Source organism: Phragmites australis, chromosome 11 (genome assembly GCF_958298935.1).
Source record: "Phragmites australis chromosome 11, lpPhrAust1.1, whole genome shotgun sequence".
Classification (NCBI taxonomy): domain Eukaryota; kingdom Viridiplantae; phylum Streptophyta; class Magnoliopsida; order Poales; family Poaceae; genus Phragmites; species Phragmites australis.
In genome coordinates, this window is record NC_084931.1 from 33181301 (window position 1) to 33200549 (window position 19249).

The window sequence follows — 19249 nt, forward strand, 5'->3', positions numbered from 1 at the left end:
TGGTGTGTTTGTGAAATAGAAAAAAAATGCTAGTTTTGTGACTATTAGACTAAGAAAATGTTGGGTTTGTAAAATTAACTAAAAAAAATAAAAGATCCAGATGTGTCCGGGGTAGGAGGGCTTTAGGCTGTGTTTGGTGGTTGGGTTGAGGTTTTTTATTTTTGGTTAAAAAGTTGACTTTTGTTTTCTGGCTAATAGTTTTTTTATTAGTTTTTATAATAAATTTTTAGCTTCTCAGCACGTAAAAATTAAAAGCTCATTTTAACTGATTTTTAACTTTTAGTTTATTTTCTCAACAACCAGTTTTTGAATTTTTCAAAAACTAACTTCTCAATAGCATATTTAATTGGACCTTCTGAGCCAAACAGGGCCTGAGCCCCTCCGCCGCCCGGACGTGCGTACGTGCACGGTCGCGGTGGACCAAGTTCTGTTAAAGCTGTGCTGAAGAAGCAACGCTATGGACTGTGTGACACTTTTTTTTTCCGCCTTTTTGGTGTTAGTTTCTTCCTCAAGACGGCGATGGTTAGCTCGATTGGAAAGGGATAGACCCGTAAGAACAAAGCAAGCTAGTAGCTTCATTGTGAAATAAGGGTTCTTATCCGTTAACCATATGAGAAATGAGATATGACCTTACTGAAAATGTATGGCAAAATTACCGCAATCTGAAGGTGCTGCAACAGGTTGAATTCTGAAATTTACACAAGATTAGGTGCCTGGCTCCCGTAGTCAACTCATGCTCGTTCACTGATCAGAGCACATCGAACCGGTCGGCGGGCAAATTGGAACGGGAGCAAGGCACTCAGCTCCGGGCGTCCAGGCGCCCGGACTCACCCTGCTAAAAAATGTCGTTGCCCAAATGCGTGTGTAGGCGTTTGGATCAACACCAATGCTTTTGCTCTCCTAGGCTAGCATGCGCTTTTACCTTCAGGGCATATTTGTTTGAACCAGTTTCTAGCTTCTACTTCTGTCAGAGGTTAGAAGTTACAAATCCAAACAAATAGATCGTTGAAAGTAATTTTTGGAGAAATCAGAAATTTATTTTTTTTAAAATAAACTAGAAGATGAAAATTTAATTGAGAGTAGTTTTTTAAAAAAAAATAGTGTGCTAAGAAGCTAAAAAATATTATAAAAATAAATTGCTAAAATTCGAAAACAACTTTTCAACAAAACTAAAAACACAATTTTTCAAAAAAAAACTAAAAACACAATTTTTCAAAAAAAACTAAAAACAGAAACTTAAATAAACAAGCTCTCATTTTCACACCCCTACGGTGACGGCGAAATCCTCCGCAGAATATTGGCGCCATCCAAACGGGCCCACAATCCCCAACACTGCTCTGCACCGTGCGCGGCAAGACACAATTCGCACGGCGCGGCGAACGGCCTCGGCTGTCCCCCCACTCCTGTTAACAGCCTGCCACTCCGCAGACACGCGGGCCCCACTGCATCGGCCGCCCGATCGCTCCCCGCCCGCCGCTGCATGCGGCGGCCTATGTAAACGCGCCCCGGCGCCAGCCCGCACGCACCGAGCATCATTCTACCCGCGCCACCTCCCTCTCCCTCCTTCAAGTCTCTCCCCCAGCCCCAAATCCGCGTCTCAAAGCGAGCGCGCACTCCGGCAGTGGAGGCGAATTAAGAGGTGAGTGATGTGTTTGGTTCTAAGCTTCCGCTCGATTGGGATCGGCTTTTTGTTGCTCTACGCTTCGGTCATTCATTTGGGATGTGCGTTTGGTCGATCCGGCCGTTGTTTTGCGTGTGGTTTGATCGTTGTAGTTCTTGAGATCGTAACTGGATTGAAAGTTTCAGTTCTACACGACGCGGAACAAGTTGCAGATGGGACTCATTGGCTACTCTCTGATTGCTTATTGCGATTTTTCTGTTTGAATCTGGATCGTGTTCGGCTAGTTTTTGGGGTTGAGTTGAGCAATATGCTTCGTGGTCGTGTATGTTTTCTGCAGTCCCTTTCGCTCCAGAGATTTACTGCGGTTTTTCTTCGATTTTCCATGACATTTTGATTCGATTTGGTTGCAGAGACAAGTTGTCTGCGGAGCGGAGAGGGACAGGGAGCAGCACGCCATGGAAGCTCTCCTCCCCCTTGCCCAGCCCAGCGGCCTGTACGCGGCGTTTGGGCCCAAGCAGTTCGGCTTCGGAGATCCACGGTTCGCTTCCAGCCTCTCCTCACCCAACCTGCTTACCAACGGCGACGATCTCTTCTACGGATACTCCACCTCCTCCCCTTTCGTTTCCGGCTACGGCCGCGGGCTTTCCACGCCGTCGCCGCGCGCCGCCTCGCTCTCCCGCGGCTCCTCCGACTCCGACTCTGTCATCGACGACGGGGACGACGCGGCCGCCGCCGCGGAGCACCGCCTCCGCCTCGCCCGCCTCGCGCTCCAGTACCAGGAGGTGGCCAGCCGCTACGAGCTCTGCCTCACGCACCTCGCCGACGCCAGCGACGAGGCGGCAGCGCTCCGCCGGGAGAATGAGGAGCTCCGCGTCGCCAACGGCGACCTTGCGCGCTGCATCGCCATGGTTGGCGGCAAGCAGAGCTCCGCCCTCGCCCTCGCCGACGAGCTCCGCGGTCTCCACCTCGCCGACGAGCAGGCCAAGGCCATGCCACCACCACTTCCGCCGCCGCCGCCAGCCGCACAGATGCTACCCCTCCCCCCGGGAGAGAAGCACGCGATGCTGCCGAAGAGCATTTCCGTCCGTTCGACCGGCTACCTCAAGATGAACCAGAACGGCAAGCATCGCGTGTCCAAGCCGACGAACGTGGGCTCGGTGAGATCAGTCCCCAATCCACTTCCTCCGTTGTGACCGAGTCTAGTGGTCAATCGGTCCATGAGTCTTACCTGTTCGTCTGTTGTTCTCAACGCGGCCATGCAAGCAGCAGCGCGTGTTCGTGGGCATGGACGGCGCCGCGAAGGGGGAAGAGCACAAGGGTGGGAAGGAGAAGAAGCTTAATGGCGGGCTGGAGTTCGAGGTGTACAACCAGGGCATGCTCAAGACGGAGCTGTGCAACAAGTGGGAGGAGACCAGCGCGTGCCCGTACGGCGACCAGTGCCAGTTCGCGCACGGCATCGCCGAGCTCCGCCCCGTCATCCGCCACCCGCGCTACAAGACCGAGGTCTGCCGAATGGTGCTCGCCGGCGACGTCTGCCCCTACGGCCACCGCTGCCACTTTCGCCACTCCATCACCCCCGCCGACCGCCGCGTCCTGCGCCCCTGATTATGTCAGTCCATCACCAACCGCCACTCTCTCACTATGTCATTGTCACAGTCGTAAAAAAACTATGTCATTATCAAAGACGAGGCAGAAAATTAGAGCCGTAAATAAGGTGTAGTTAGATACGCGACATAGAAAACGATATTGAGTTACACACAGGCAAGATGTGAATATAGAGATCTAGACACCGAGCTGTTCATACGGGGCTGATCCGGTCATCAAATATGTGAATTATGTTGGGGTTAATTGTATTTGGAATATGGTTTACTATTCCGGTATATGTTAATGCCATTATCCTAGTTGCGTTTTTTGGGCGAATCGGGCGATAAATTGCTCAACTCCTGTAAGTAAACTAAGTAAGGCTGTTATCTGAATATTTCATTGATGTGTTGAACACTTGCACACTTGGCAAATGCGAGCGTCTTCAGTTGTATTGTTTCTGAACATTTAAAGCAGTGAATTATATTTCTGATGAGGAACATATGTAGCTTGTATAGGTGGCATTCTGCCTGCCTCCAGTTTCTGGTGCTCTTTGTTTTCTGCAGACGATCTTGCTGTCCTAATTTACAGTCTATCATTTGCAACGGCCGGTGATTTTCCTGACATTACAATGGCTGCTTGGCTGGTACTTATGTATGAACAAGTGATAACTGTGTTCTTTTCATCTTGCGTCCTAAAATCTGCTCTGCTCGGTGCAGCTCTGCCTTGCTGTCTCTGTAGCTTGATTCGCAGTGCAGACAAGTTTGGTCTCTACCGCGGAAGTCAATAGTGGGATTACACTTTACAAAACCCAACATAAACTTATCCATTTCTTTCATGCCTGCCAGATTATCCATGTTTCAGAATTCAGACCATAGGAAATGCAACCAGTGTCTTCTCTGGTCCGGTCTGTACGTTTAAGTGTACAGGGGGAGTCCAGCGCCGAGACAGAATGAATGCTGGTCGAACGAAGTGAATCACGTGAGGGTGCGGTTGGGGCTCAACAGCAGATGCAATTTGTTGCCTATACTCCACAGAAGGCCTTGAGTTTATCTTGGTGGCGAGCGCCTTCTTCAGAAACACAGAAGCGGACGAAGTCGTCGTTGCAATGGGGCTTGAAACGGGGAGGGTGCTGGTCGTCCACAAGTTCATCGGGCGCCTGGATCTTGAAGCTGGGGACCGAGAACAGGATGGCGGAGTACCTGGTGACATCCCCACTGACGGTGACCCGATGAAATGGCGCGTACAGACGGTCATTTGTCCATGCCTAGAGAATGTGAAAAATCAGATGTCAGGAGACGTGATCAGTGCAGAAATGGATTGTTTAAACCATAAGAAAAGCTAGAACTTGGTGAGCAATGCAGACATGATCTATGGTTCCATAATGATTTAGGCAGGCTTAGATTCTGCAATGTAGGAGTAGGAACACAATGCCTGATATACCCATGCACATGATTCCAGTGCTCTGTGTCTTAGTAAACAATACAAGCAGGTCTGGAAAATTATGTCAAGTAGCAGCGAAGGTGTCGGTTAATTCGAGCGCAAACGAAACTCATATGCTGATCTCTTAGGAGTAGGCCATCATCTTATCACTCCTGACACCTGCATATTATTGCGGCTGACAATGTTTTCTGAATGGTTGCAACAGTGCAAGGCAAGTTAAGCAATGGTCCACTTTTGCCTAAGGGTAGCCGTTCAATTTCCAGTTTTCCACAACAGAACTGAGCAATCTAGCTACTTGCTATCAGTCTGCTCAATGAAACTTGCTAGCATTCTTGCTTAATCAGCTCAAATGACTGGGATCACCAGCAACCGCGAGAGTTGTTGCATTGCAACCTCTTGCCAACTGAAATTAGGGAGGGAAACAGAACTAACTGCAGTGATCAATGCGTACCCGGAGTGCGTTGCCGGCGATGACGACGAGCGAGGTCGGCGACGGCTTGACGAGGATCCACTCCCCGTCCCTCGTCTGCACCTCCAGCCCCTCCACCGCGCGCTGGCACACCACGCTGAGCGAGTTGGTGTCCTGATGCGACAGGTACCCGAGCGCCTTTTCCGCGGCGTTGGGCGCCTTGTACTCGGACATCCGGAACAGGTGCCACGTCGACTCGTCCAGCGGCTCGTGGTACTTGGCCACCCCTAGCCCCTCCATCACCATCCTCCGCACCGCCTCCTCCAGCTCGGTGATCCGCTTCGCCGCGCCATGGACGGTCTCGCTGCACGCGCAGCGAAAGCCGTAAGCGTCGGTCGTCTTGCGGGAGCAGTCCTTGGGCAAGAAACAAGAGGTCTTATACTAACCAGAAGCTAGCGTCGCCGCCGCCGTCGGGCCACACGAGGTCGGCGAAGGCGCGGACGGGATCCGGCTTGGAGCCGTCAACGATGGCGAGGCTCTCGTAGGCGTCGAGGCCCGGGAGGCCGCCGAGGTAGCCGTGGAAGGGCTTGTCGGCGCCGTAGTAGTTGCGGCGCTTGACGTCGACGGGCAGCGCGAACAGCGGCCTGACGGCGGTGTCGAAGAGCGCGGCGCGGAGCTCCGGGGTCAGGGGCGGGTAGCGCGCTTCGAAGCAGCCGAAGGAGGCCAGCGCGTCCATCACCTGGGAGCGCACCTCCGACCAGGTCCCGGTGCCGGGCGCCGACGGCTCGACGCCAGAGAAGTCGATCCAAGGGAGCTGCATCGCCTCGCCGCTCATGCTCACCTGCGTCAGCTCTCTGTGTGTTCGATTCAGATAGCGATGGGTTTGCTTCCCGTCGTGGTTGGTGGCCGCCATGGTTGACTTCCCCTGCCCTGCATGTGGAAATGGAAAGATTCTCTCTTCCAAGAGAGGAATAGAAATGTGCCTGATAATTCCAGCACTAGCCAGAACTCGGCCCTGGGACAAGCCCACTGGGTTCATGTTTTAGTGCAAATCACCGATGTTCTCTCTTCCAAAAGAGGAATAGAAATGCAACCCGGTCAGTCAAATCCTCGGTCACTGATGTCTACATGCACGAAAGCTTCAAGTTACCTCAATCTTCTCTCCGATTAGACCTGACGATGACTCTGTTTTTGCTTAAGCAACAGCATATCATTGTTTTGTCTGGATCATCTCCTGCCAAGCATTTCAAAAGCAGATGGGAAGTTTCAAACAAGCAAGGTCTCGGAAATGTTTCAAGTAGCAGCAAAAGTATCGCCCAATTCGAGCGTGGGTCTTCTATTCTGAGGACTTATCCTGGCAAATACTAGCGGTTAGAAGATTCTTGTTCGGATTAGGATAGTATCGTGTGGTCAGTCTATATCTTTATGATCAGGATTTTTATCATAAAAGAGATTTTCATGATTAAAGGGATTTCCACAACAATTGATCAACAAGACATCACAAATTTCTGAGTGATATATATGCTTTCGAGGGGATGTCATGTCTCGTTCGCATAGAAGATGGCAATGGTCAGTAAACCTAAAGGGTACATGGGCGCCTCTACTACTTATCCAGAAAATAACGAGAACGATGAGGATGATGATTTCATGCCACCAATACCTTGACGTTCTAGTAGCAATATAGAAGAAGGTTCAATGATCATCGTAAGAGGACGTTCATGCACCACAACAAGATGGCGTACAACCGACAAAGAAATAGGACATGCTACTACCATGATAGCTTAAGATGACGACGACGATGATGATTTCGTGCCACAATGACCCCTTCATCCGAGGGCTCCATCTCTGAAGGACATTGACGACCCTAAAAATAATGGTGAATTTGCTGGTAACTATCCTTATAACTTTTCATTACCATATTGAAGACGACAACCATCTTACCTTGGTAGTATTAACTGGCATAGCTAGGATTCTTCTGCTAATTTGCGTCGTCACTTTCCTCCGCCGTCTTAAAATGATCTAGTTATTCAACATATATACGCTATGCACTATGCAAATACCATGCATGACTATTTATTTTATTTATCTTTCTATTTTATTAGTTCAGTTTGATGGGTATATAGTTAGTGTCTTATATTAATGTACTATGTTATGAACTATTTATGAATTTTATGTCTAATCAATGTGATGGTAAGTTTATTATATTAACGTACTATCCAAACATAATTCTTTCCAACATATGAAAAGTATTTATGAACTCAGGCTTTAGACACGCTAATGCTTATGCTAGTGCCCTCTTATGACTAATGTTGTAGCACGAGCATCTTGAGGACTAGCATAGACGTTGTATCACTAGCACCTCAGGGACTAACATTAATTACAGCTCTAGCATCAACCATGTGATTGTATGAACCATTCAATCTCGGGTTGTGCTTGCTTTAGGATGAATGCTTAAATCAGGCTTTGACTTTGGATTAAGATCAAATGGATAGATGCTACTTCTATACCCACTCAATATTAATAGCTTTCATAGAGAATGTTTTTATAGGATTCCACGTCTCCATGCGAAGAAAATAATAACTCATTACTGAACTTTTGCAAAATAAAATAACCACACTAAACAACAACTTTCACAAAGAATCTCAACCAATCATCAATACCATAATTTTTTTAGTTTTCATAAGGAATCATATGCTCCAGCTCCCAGCCAAACCCATGTACTCAGTCCATGCACTAGCACTCAGCCACCATAAATAACCCCACCCTCATCCATGGATAAACCACTACTTCTTTAGCTCTCTCAACTACAATGTCTTCCTCAGCTCCACCAATCCTACCCAAGAAATATTAGGGGATTTTCACCCCCAGAGTGTCGAACACCGATGTGTTTCTGTGGCAACCCTTGTAGGTTTCATGAGTCCTAAGACATCTCCTACACCTATAGCCTACGCTTCTTCATGTGTGCCAACTACCAGTACGATAAGTCTCGACATAGACCGTACGAGTACCCACCAGTATAGCGACGTATATCCCTAATGTGGTACTTTTCTTACGATTTCATGCATTGTCTTACTTAATCTCCCCTCTTCTTTTATTTGTACAGTCACCTCCACCAATATATGACTTCATAGAATGGCTGGATATGGAGCAAATTACGCACCAGAAGCAATGGGTCGATATGAGCATACGATGGAGGAGGAAAGCGTATGAACTCTGATAGTACGAGCAACAACAGGAGTAACTACAGCTCAAGCGTCAGGAGGAGGAGCGTGTGAGGCACGCGAAACAGAGAGGGAGAGGAAGCGGGAGAGGGCCTGTCGCGCTAAAGCGAATGACCCCAATGCCCTGCGAAAGGGTAAATATCCTAGTTATACTCGGTAGAAATCATCTATTATAACATGGTCTATTTTTATTCCCTAAGGTATGTTTGGTTTAGTAGTGACACGCTATTAAGTTAATTTTAGACGTACCATACATGTCAATATTTGTTGTCGTTATCTCTTTTTGGTATAGTCCATTGCTGCACTGACGAAAATCCTATATCCCGTATAATATTTATCAGTGTATGTAACATCTATACCAGATTATATGATAATCGTACTTCACAACTATTATTGTTTGACAATTAGAATTTATATCCCACAACGTTACTTCACTAAAAAATTACCTACACATATACATTAAATGAATAATAAAATATCAACAAATTACATTTGAACAAATTTACACAAACTCACTCATCCAGTTCATTTCTTTATTTATTCGCTCGTGCACTAATAAAATAAAGTTGTGCTACTACACTCTATTCAGCCCCGCTATCACAAGTAGGTACTGTACTCTACGCAGAGAAATGACACGAAATAACACTCACTCATCAAGTTCATTTATTTATTTATTCACTCGCAACCTAATGAAATAAAGTTGTGTTATTGTACTTTATTCAACCCTGAAATGACACACGACAAAACACGACGTGGACGACGAAATGACACTGGCAGCCTATATTCGGCACCTCAGGTGCCAAACACAGTCCGCGCCCATCGTTTTTCAGTGCCTCGCGTACCGAAATCAGGTTTTCGGTGTTTGAAGTGTCGGATATAGATGCTAAATTTATAAATACATTATTATACTATCTATTTTAGCAAATATGTGGAGTATGTTATCTTTTTTAAATTTTTTGCCACTTGTCGTGTACATTGTACAAGCACTATGGATACTATGGATACACACAACCAGAGGATCCAAGTAGAAATTGCTCATCCAACCCCCTCCCTTTTCGGAGGGTAAGGGCTTTATAGTTTACTACGGATGGAGCACTTAACTGCCCTTTTACACTAAAGGTAAACCATCTTATAAAATCTAGTTTTATGTATTTAAGTTTTTATCTAATTTATAGTGTGACACGGTAACTTATGACCAATCTAATATAGACAACCAACCTCTTATAATCTAACTAGACCTGGTCAAATAGGCCGGACCTAATAAACCAGTACATGGCTCGGTATTGTGGGCATGTTAAAAAACGGCACGGCCCGTTTATTATTGTGTCGGGCCGGCACAGCATGAAGGGCCGGGCTGGGCTGGACTTGAACTTGAACCGTGGCATGCCGGCCGACGGCACTGCCTGGCCCATCGTCACGGCGCGGCACTCGGCCACTCGGTCCGCTTCCCTCGGCAACGTTCTCCCGCCGTCCCGCGGCCGCTCCAAGCAGCTCGCGTGCGGCCGTGCGGGCTCCGCGTTGTACTCAGGTACTTAGCAACGTCTCGCTCGTCAGTCGTCACGTCTCCCGCGGCCGCGCAACAGCAGTGCGTCAGCGCCTCAGGCCTCAAAGACTTGGACGTAGGCACTAGTCTATTACTACGGGTAGGTATTGTACATCATGCATCGGATAGAAAATTGGAATTTTTAACGGATTTACTATATTTCAATTGAGTGGATTTACTATATTTCAATTGACTCAAAATCAAAGCTTTTTTTTTTTCATTTGACGTGTTGCCTATCCGATGTTCGATCGTGAGTTTGTCTTTTAATCTATACTTCGTCAAAAATTTGTATGTAATATATACTTAAAAAATTATACATATCTCTACTATAGAAAATTATTGTTCGCTTATAAATCAGTTTTTTTTTCAGCTATTAGATCTTGCTCCAACGATTACTGTTGTTGTTAAGTAAAATATACGAGTGAAAACTAGCACCTCCCAATTTTTATAAGAGCTACAGCCTGCACGCATTGATGCATGTGGTGGATGGGCCCGCACAGCAAAAAAATGTCCGTATTGATATAACTCATTTTTTATTTTTTATTTCTGATTTTCCACGTCCTATCGTGCCACGGCCTTGGGCTGACGGCTCAACAAGCAGACCGACACGGCACGTTGGTTAACAGGCCAAACCAAGCCGTGCCTAAACGGGCTATGCCATTTCTGACTCGGGCCATGCCGTGCCGAATCGCCCATTTGATCAGCACTAGATCCAACTAATTCACTCTACAAAAGAACACCAACCTTATGAAAAGCAGAGGAGATTAACGGCACGAGAGAGTACAAAGAACACGAGCAAAAAAGCTTCAGCGACCTAACGTAACGGCGACATGCTCCGTGGCGCCGGCGTGCGCCTAGGCGCCCGGCGCGGCGTCCTTGGTGCGGCTGTGCAGGTACCCGCCGTATTCGCTTGCGTAGTCCTTGACGTGGCTGGCCGTGTCGGCGATCCGGCTGCGCGCGTAGTCCACCCGGTCGGCGCCCACGGGGTGGCGCCCCGTGAAGTACCGGTACATCCACGTTCCCGCCGCGAGCGCGGCGACGACGAAGCCGCAGGCGGAGAGCGCGGCCGCGACGAGGACGAAGAGCACGATGGCGATGGGCACCCAGATGGGGCTGGTCAGCAGCGCGAGCGGGGCCAGGAAGACGAGCGCGACGACGGCGCCCGTCAGCGTGAGCCCCGTCAAGAGGAGGAGCACGGCGCCGGAGACGAGGAGCGTCAGGAAGCCGACCACCTGCTTGGAGTTGGGCGCGTGGGTCTGCACCCGCCGGAGCAGCGTCGCTGACGAGTCCGCCGGGGACACGCCCTCGCCGTGCACGTGCTGCTGTCGATCTGCCATGCTCCTACGCACGGCCTAGTCGCGCGACGCGTGGCTTTGAGGAGTCGGGGCAGCTCGGAGGTGTCGAGATGGCACTGTGGTGGCTGGGAAATGGCGGGGAGGAGTTAAAGGCGCGGAGAGGGACGTGCGAGCGCGGGCACGTGTCTGGGCGCCACGCGTGCATGCGCGACGTGTGTGGAGGGGAGCAAGGCCACGACCGTACGTACGCTACCTCGCTTGCGCTTTTGCTCCTGGCATTTCTCTTTCACCGTCTTCTTCGGACCAGATCCTCCTTCAACTGAGGAAGATGCCAGCTTTGGCACGAGCTACGTACGTCTAGTGGCACGTGTGCAACGGCATCGACGATTCGAGTAGAGGTGGCTAGCACGCGTCGCGGTCGGCAGGTGGGCGGGGACAGGTTTTGTCGTGTGCAACGCGAGGTTCGTGCGAAGATCAAGCTGGTTTTGGGAGAGCATGTGATGATCACTGGTCAGCGGAGCAGACGTTGTTCACAGCGGCGGTCGCAGCGGTGGCGGTGCAGCACTCCCGTCGGTGAAGAAGCTAGAGTAAAATGGTGGGGTGCACCATTTTATAAGCTTAGCGCTGCCCATAAAGGCTCAGAAACCTCCCCTGCTTGCGGCCCAGCAGCAAAAACGCATGGCCAATCCACTCAAGTATTTGCTCTCTTTTTCGTTTCTTTTTCTGTTTTTTCTAAACTTTATTACGAATCCACTATTTTACTGGTATCTAATTTCGTGACTTTTTATATTCAAAATTTTGTAAACCTATTTTAACGTTTTGAAAAAAAAAACTAGCTCAACATTTTCACACCAAATGTTGATTTCATGCTTTTTTTATACACTCAACAGTTTGGAAGACTAGATTCAATATTTTGTAAAATCCGGTTCAACATTTTGAGAAAACCAGTCCAACATTGCGTTCAAAATGTTGAACTAGTACATTGGAAATGCTGAATTAAAACATTGAAAATGTTAGATTTTAAAAAAATGTTAAAAAAGAAAAATATTCCTATCGAATCTCATTTTGTTGTATTATTTCTAAACACACTGTGGTTCAAACGAATTTGAAAACGAACTTACCTTTTTTTAGAAAAATGCATTAAAGTTTGAAAATCACTCCCCTTTCTCCTCTCATCTTGGCCGTTGCTCCGTGTTGCACGAATCTCAAACACCAACCTATAGGAATTTCCGGGGTGGGCTGTGTCAGTTCTTTCTTCAGCCAGACATCATGCAGCCCACATGGAATGAAGGCCCACTTATCACACGACGGCCTTCCTCGTCGCTCGGATACCTCGGCGGCCGGCGGCGGCCGGCCCCAACCCACCAACCGATTCTTCCACCCACGCGACGCGACCATCGCTTTGAGCCTTTGATCGCTGACGCAGCAATCCGAGGCGGCTCCGGCGAGTAGTTGGCGGCGAACCAAGCACAACTGCCCATTGGAAGCGGTCGCTTTTCCCTTCAGGTCGAGCTCGCCGCCGCAACCTCGACCTTCTCCCTTCAGGTGAGTTTTTTCTCTTTCAAAATTAGATCTGCTATCCATGCATTGCGCGCTTGGGGGAAACAAGGCAATTCCTACAAAATTTCAAATCCAGTGAGGTTCATCTGGAGTAAAAACCTCCATAGTAACAGACTACCAGATTGGACATTTAGTACCAAAACTATGCTCAGTTCAAAAAAAAAAAAAAAAAGGTAGCAAAACTATGCATCTGATGTGATTTATTTTTACGAACTGCTTCTTTACAATTTACAACCTTTAAATGCAAAGGTATACGCTTGCACTAAAACTGGTATACGTATGAACAAAACCTGAAGACTTGTAATCTCTTCTTGGCATATACAACTTGCTTGATACAACCCTGAAATTTACAATTTTCTTTTGTACACTTAGGCCATTCAACCAACAATGCATTTCCAACCAATGAGACGTGCCGAATCCTGTGTTTGACTTATGCTTCAGACATTTGTGGGGCTGATGTCTGTGTAGTCATCTTGCTTCTTAGCTCTTCAAAAGCTTTCATGCTTTCTGCATCGAAGCCGGCAAACTGTAGAAGGTCGACAAATAAGTTAATGATTCGAATCTCTAATTTCACTTGTGAATTAACTAAGTATCGAATATAAATTTGAAGTATTTACCTGATGAACTCGGAAAGCGAACCTCACACCCTGGAGAAGCAAAAACTCTCTATTGGGCTCTTTCTCGGTTCCTTGCAATGCATCAAGTTCTGAGGCAACCCTCTTCATATACTTGTTTGCAAGCTGAACAGGTGCCAATTTGATCTATTCCAACATACAAAATAAAATTTGATTTAGTTTTGATGCATATTCTGACCAAAATATACTCAATATTATAAGAAAATTGAAAACTTATGGTTTTGTAACATAAGGTTGGCAACATAGGCTGTTAATCAGGTGAAAACAAATGGAGCATATGCTAGAGATGCACACCTTGCCAACGACTCCAGAATCAGACAGCCAGTCAACTGGGATCCCATACTCCTTGTAGCGTGAGATGGTCATGTCTCTAGTACGGAGTAGTGCATAGACACTCTGCTCCACTCTGGCATAAGTTTGACACTAGTTAGTTCAGTGAAATCATCATTCTGGGCAATATTATGTTTATCACATTTATCTGAGACCTGGAAAAAAATTTCTTGTTAGACTCTAACGAACTATGTTAGGGAGAATTCTAGTTCAAAGAAGGCACTTACTTTTCAAGCAAGGAATACATCTTCTTGAGAGCTTCTTCACATGCAAGTTTTGGTTCATCGGTAAAGCTTGAGACCTTATTCTCTAACTTCAACAGGTCTTGGTACTCAAAGGCTGCTTCTCTTAATGCATCAGTTTTGCTCTCTGGCCAATCGAAGTGCTTTAGCACTGCTCGCTCATCAACCTAAAAAGGTTTGTTGATGCTTTTTCAGTAGTAGATCATATGTATTTGAGTCCTGAAGTACAAAACCTCATACAGGATGCCCTATTAATTTATATGTGTTGTATGGAGAACATGGTGGGACTGCTTACCAAGAATGACAACTCCTCATCCAGCCAATTTACAAATGCAACAACATCATCTATCTTTGCATAACTCGCTGATCGGATCTCATTTGCTAGAGACTCAACAAATTCTCCTTGTGTCTCCACATCAGCTTTGACCTGAAGCATTCCATTTTAAAAAAACATTTGTCACTTCTCATGTTAAACGTTGACTACCAATTACAATGAGCTGCATTAATTATAAATCACATATATTTGGCAGGATTATTATACAAGGTGGTGCCAGCAGAAGATACTTACAGCTAAGAGGAATGTTGATCTGTTTTCTATCTCTCCGATCATATTACTCCTGGCATCAGAAACACTGGATGATGTTGATCCCAGAGATGTCTCCTTCTCGGCTTCACGCTTCATGAGACTTTGATAGAACTCCACAATCTCCGGCGCACGGTGTACCTTGTCACCATCAGCAAGGTTCCTGGATAGAGAACCTGGAGGTGGCGGGGGCGGCGGTGGGCCACCAGGTTTCCCAGGAGGCGGTGGTGGAGGAGGCGCACCTGGTGGACGTGGCGGTGGTACTCCACTTGCAGTATTTGTAGCCCCTGAAGCAGTGGCTGATGGCGCGGGAGGTGGCCTGGGGACTCTTGGAGCCCTCTTCTCAATGTTGGCAAGCTTCAACTGGCTCACCACCAGGGTGTTGTTCTGGTTGTCACTAGATTGCTCACTGGGTTCAGCATTAGCTGCAGGGGCCCTCTCCTTAATCTGAGCAAGTTTTGGAGGGAGTGCACCTTTCGGAGAGGAAACAAGGGCTGAACTATGTCCACCACCAAACCTTTGTGCTCTTGCTTGCCTAGCCTTCTCTTTTATCGCTTTCTCTCGTTCAGTTGCAAGCTTGTGCCTATCTTTGTAAGCGGGATACTTCTCATCAGCAAAACCTTCGACAGTCTTCGACATCAGATGGAATGAGGATGCAACATTTGCCTCATCCAAGGTGTCATTGGGATCATGTTCCCTCTTTCCAAATGTCGTTATGGCTATACCATCTCCCGCATTTTTTAGCATGAGAGCTTCCAGGGGGCCCTTTGGTTTGTGGCTGGTACTTTGTCTCCTTGGAGAGCCACTGGTCAGGGAGCGTGTTGGGGAGGCTAAACTGCTGCTATCATCCTTGCTCCTTCCCCGCTTCTTGAGCTTTTGCATCGGATTAGGCCTTTCGCTTAGGAAGCTGTATCTGCTGGAAGAACTGTCAATTGAAACATTGTCAAAGTCTTCACTTCTGGTTGAAGAAGGCATAGAAGAAGCACTCTCAAGGTCAGTGTCACCCTGACCTCGTTCAGATCCTGCATACTCGAACATCAACTTTTTGACCCTCTCCTGTGACTTCGGGCTCAGGGTCCTGTTAAGGTCACGGGCAGAGACTTTCCCTGATGGTGTCTGATAGTTCCGGAGCTCGAATCTCAGACAAGCATTGACCCAACGCAGGTAAACCAGCTCCTCTACTTCACTGAACCTGCTCATTTGTGGGCCTTCCACTTGCTTTGTAAGGTCCTCATTGTATGCCTCAGCTTGTTTATCTCTTCTCCTGCGTGGGCAACTACATCACTCTGCATGATTATAGAATATATCATTAGCACATGTTGGAAAAGTACAATCAATACTGCCTAATACTTTGCGTCAAAAAACACTACCTAATATTTTGCTGGAAACTAGTACGCATCATTCTTCTTTTATAGAAAATCTGAAATTCTGACATAAACGTTACACATAAGTCTACCTCTAACTCTTGTTCTAGTAAAGCACTGTGGCAAAAACATTGAAATTATTTGTATACTAGGCTGTACAATAACTTTCGCAGCTAAAAATAGTACGGTGGTAATCATGAATAAGAGGACATTCAAAATTGCAGTCATGGTCATGAAATTATTGTTTTGGTTATAGGAAAAAGGCAAAATAAAACTTAAAAGGGGAAGCATATAATTTGGTTCTACTTTTGTAAGTAAAAACAACATCACAAGCAAAAAAAAAAAATCCAACTAAAGGCAAGCAGAGGATAGGCTTATACCAAAAAAATCAAAACTCTTCAAATATAGCACAACTACTGTCAGTCTGCCACATAAACTAGAATTCTTAGGGACCAGACAAACCGCTGGCATTCAAAATCTGCTGCTGCAAATTATGTCATGCAAATTCAAAGCTTCACTAATTGTGCAGAGTAACAGTACTAAGATGCATCTGTTATTTTGCCTTCTGCTGGATCCAACTTCACCATGAGATCTCTCTTCTCATACAACAGCTCCTTGTTCTTCCTCCTCAGCTCAACCACCTCCACTTCCAACTCCTTAAGCTTCTTCAGCTTTCGCTCGACCTCAGCTTCTTTTTTGGCGGCCTCTTCCTCCTTGGCCTTCAATCCTATGACCTGCTGTTTCAGTAGCATCAGCTAACCTTTTGTCTGGCCAACCTCCAGATGTATCTGCCGCTGCAGCTCCTTAATCTTGCTCCTAGCCACGTCAAGCTCTTTCTTGACTGTCGCTCCACGTGCAACGCCATCCTTCAGCTTCTTCCGCTCTGCCTGCAGTGAGTTGATGGTGTTGTTGAGCATGTTGATCTCTACTATTTTGATCTTGAGCTGCTTTTGCAGTTCAGTGACGTCAGTCTCCATCTCCTTCATGCCGTAGTACAGCTCGCCTTCGAGCTTCACCTCCCTCTCCTCCATCTCCCTTACCAGGCTGCGCAGCCTGTCTACCTCAGAGGTGTCGTTAGTCGTGTGAGCGTTGTACGATACCGCCCGTTGACATCAAACCTATCGCTTGGTATAGGGATGTCGATCTCTCCTGACTGGAGGCTCTCAATCTCCGAAAGCATATCATCGTCGTCGTCGTCTAGCGACCGAGCTGAATTGATTATGCCGCTGATTGTTTTAACCTCTTCCTTCTCTTATTCTTTCTCCCCCTGTAACAGTCGGACATATCAGTACAGGCAGACAGGTCACTAATACAACAATACTTTTTAGCAAACTGTAACTAAAAGATATACATACATGTTCAGAATGGTGAGTTTTGTCCTTCCTTTTCTTTGCTTGGCCATTGTCTGAAAGCAGGGATTGGGTAGAGCTTGAGTGAAGAACTCAAATGAACACAAGGAACTATTGAATGAAAATTGAAGAACTAGAGTTGTACCTTTATTACGTCTGCCCCTACTGTTAGCTCTCTTAAGAGTTAAAGCTGCGACGGAGGCTACAACCACGAAGCCTAATCTCACAAGCATGACTCCGTTCACCCATCACTCTGCCGGCCTCAACCGGCAGGAGGGCCGAGGCAGAGAGACTCTACTCATCAAAAAATGGCAAAGCAGAGTTAGAGCAGGTATGAATGGCCTAGGCGGCTACACTCTCTTCATATCTTAGCCCAGAGATGGATTGGAGAAGGAGAAACTCGGCGCCAGTGAGAGCTGGTGAACACCACCAGAACATGTGGCTGGCCTTATTCATTCCATATTGGCGCTGCAATTACCTATCTGTGTTTATCCCTTGCAAAAACAAACTCATATATCACAGAAGTCTCTTTCGTCTCTCTGTGTCCCGTAGTGTGCTTCTACTTGGTAGGTGACAAAATTTCCATATGCTGATGGTACCCGGGGGGAGGGGGGAGCTGCATCTTCGTGGATTCTTTTGGCACTGCCGTGATACACGAAAGACTTGTGGCTTGGAAGCTAGTAGCCCATTTGCTTTGCACAATAATGGGTGGTGGCTGGTGTGCTTGGGTGTCACAGGAGAAGTGAGAGGGGAGTTATTAGGCTCACAGGATTGAACATGTCATTACCCTATCCTGGATGCTAGTCTATATCTATTTTATCCAAAGCAATAGTGGACTCTTACTATTGGCATCTGTACCTGCTGGAAAATTAGACGATTTTTGCCTGGACGTACTTGGAAGAACTGACATGGTTAACTATTTACTTCTGTAATTAGTTGAAAGTCTGTCATTTTTCTTTTTGCTGTACTAGAAGATCCTTCTTGTTTGATATAAACTGAGCTGTTCACTGATAAGAGCTGTAACCTTTTACCATCTGATACCATTGTGTACGTTTTCAGGTTTGGAATCTCCATGGAAAGGGAAGCATGTTTGTCATCAAAGTAGTTGACAACTTGGTCATGGCAACCATACCTGATATCTGGTGGCTCAGAAGCAGCAACAGGATTCATGAACACAAGCAGAGAATCATTTCATATATCTGGTGTATGATTACTGAATATAGTGGGGTAGAGCTGGTGCACAGCAGAACAAATAGCCATTTAGTTTGGACGCTAGTCATCAGTCTGCTGAATGATTATTGTTGCCTTAGGGTTTTTTTGCCTTTATATTCTCATTGATTAAGATTAGGTACAGACCTTAGTTTGTAGTTGTATGCAATGCATGATGTAATACCTGATTATATATTTTTCTCCTCGTAACAAGATCACAACATGAAAAACAACGGTCGAAGCCCTTCCCCATATACATTTCACATGGTGCATGCGATAGTTGGTATTCCTTGTATTTGACCCTATGAAATCTTATTGGTCTTCTTTTACTGCGATGATAAAATTTACCTTTTTATCAGATGTTCAGTGTCTCTGCCAAGGTTCCAAATCCCCGTGGTAAGGGAGTGTGCGTTTATTTTGTACTCTCTAAAGAGAAAAAAAAAAACAAGCAAGTTACCACTTAAAAATCCTAGCAATTTAACACAGGATTTCACCAGAAAACTCCAAAAATTTTTTAATGAATTTGTGTTTTTTTCCTTTCTTGAGATGTCACCAGTTGACGTTCAAATCCCTTTCCAAGTTCCCATAAAACGTAAAGACACTGGGAAAATAAAACAATTTCCTATTCTACCGACGTGTTGCCCAGTCTGCAGATTGAAACGTTCCGTGCTCCCCACCCATCACGTCCCACTTGCTAGTTGGTTACTGTTATCTTTACAAAGAGATTTTTATTTCATTTAGTATTTTAATAGTTTTCTTTCATAATTCTTATTATAAAAAGATTTCCATCTGCATTTTTTTATTTTAAAATTTTCTTTTTTATCAATTCGAATCTCATTGGAAAGAAACTGTTAAAGGTAGGAT

General features: G+C 46.3%; 3 protein-coding genes and 1 pseudogene across 4 annotated transcripts; 1 reads left to right on the top strand and 3 right to left on the bottom strand.

Annotated features, from left to right (window-relative positions):
- Positions 1–1400: 1400 nt before the first annotated feature.
- LOC133885636 (zinc finger CCCH domain-containing protein 39-like) lies at positions 1401–3661 on the top strand. 2 transcript variants are annotated; one of them, XM_062325370.1, is made up of 3 exons: positions 1401–1639; positions 2032–2778; positions 2891–3661. In XM_062325370.1, the coding sequence occupies exons 2-3, from the start codon at positions 2077–2079 to the stop codon at positions 3224–3226; spliced, it is 1038 nt and encodes a 345-aa protein (XP_062181354.1). In that variant the 5' UTR covers positions 1401–1639; positions 2032–2076; the 3' UTR covers positions 3227–3661. The 2 variants fall into 2 exon arrangements, with proteins under 2 accessions (XP_062181354.1, XP_062181353.1); XM_062325369.1 differs by having other exon boundaries at positions 1402–1639; positions 2888–3661.
- Positions 3662–4010: 349 nt separating this feature from the next.
- On the bottom strand, positions 4011–6404 carry LOC133885635 (probable 2-oxoglutarate-dependent dioxygenase AOP1). Its single transcript, XM_062325368.1, has 3 exons — positions 5501–6404; positions 5097–5418; positions 4011–4469 (listed from the first exon to the last, which is right to left on the bottom strand). Exons 1-3 carry the CDS (start codon positions 6091–6093, stop codon positions 4227–4229), a joined length of 1158 nt encoding a protein of 385 aa, XP_062181352.1. The 5' UTR covers positions 6094–6404; the 3' UTR covers positions 4011–4226.
- A 3945-nt stretch (positions 6405–10349) lies between these two features.
- Positions 10350–11473, bottom strand: LOC133885322 (oleosin-like). The gene has a single exon (XM_062325019.1). It carries the CDS (start codon positions 11153–11155, stop codon positions 10673–10675), a length of 483 nt encoding a protein of 160 aa, XP_062181003.1. The 5' UTR covers positions 11156–11473; the 3' UTR covers positions 10350–10672.
- A 1374-nt stretch (positions 11474–12847) lies between these two features.
- Positions 12848–17752, bottom strand: LOC133884916 (protein CHUP1, chloroplastic-like; annotated as a pseudogene).
- Between the last annotated feature and the right edge of the window lie 1497 nt (positions 17753–19249).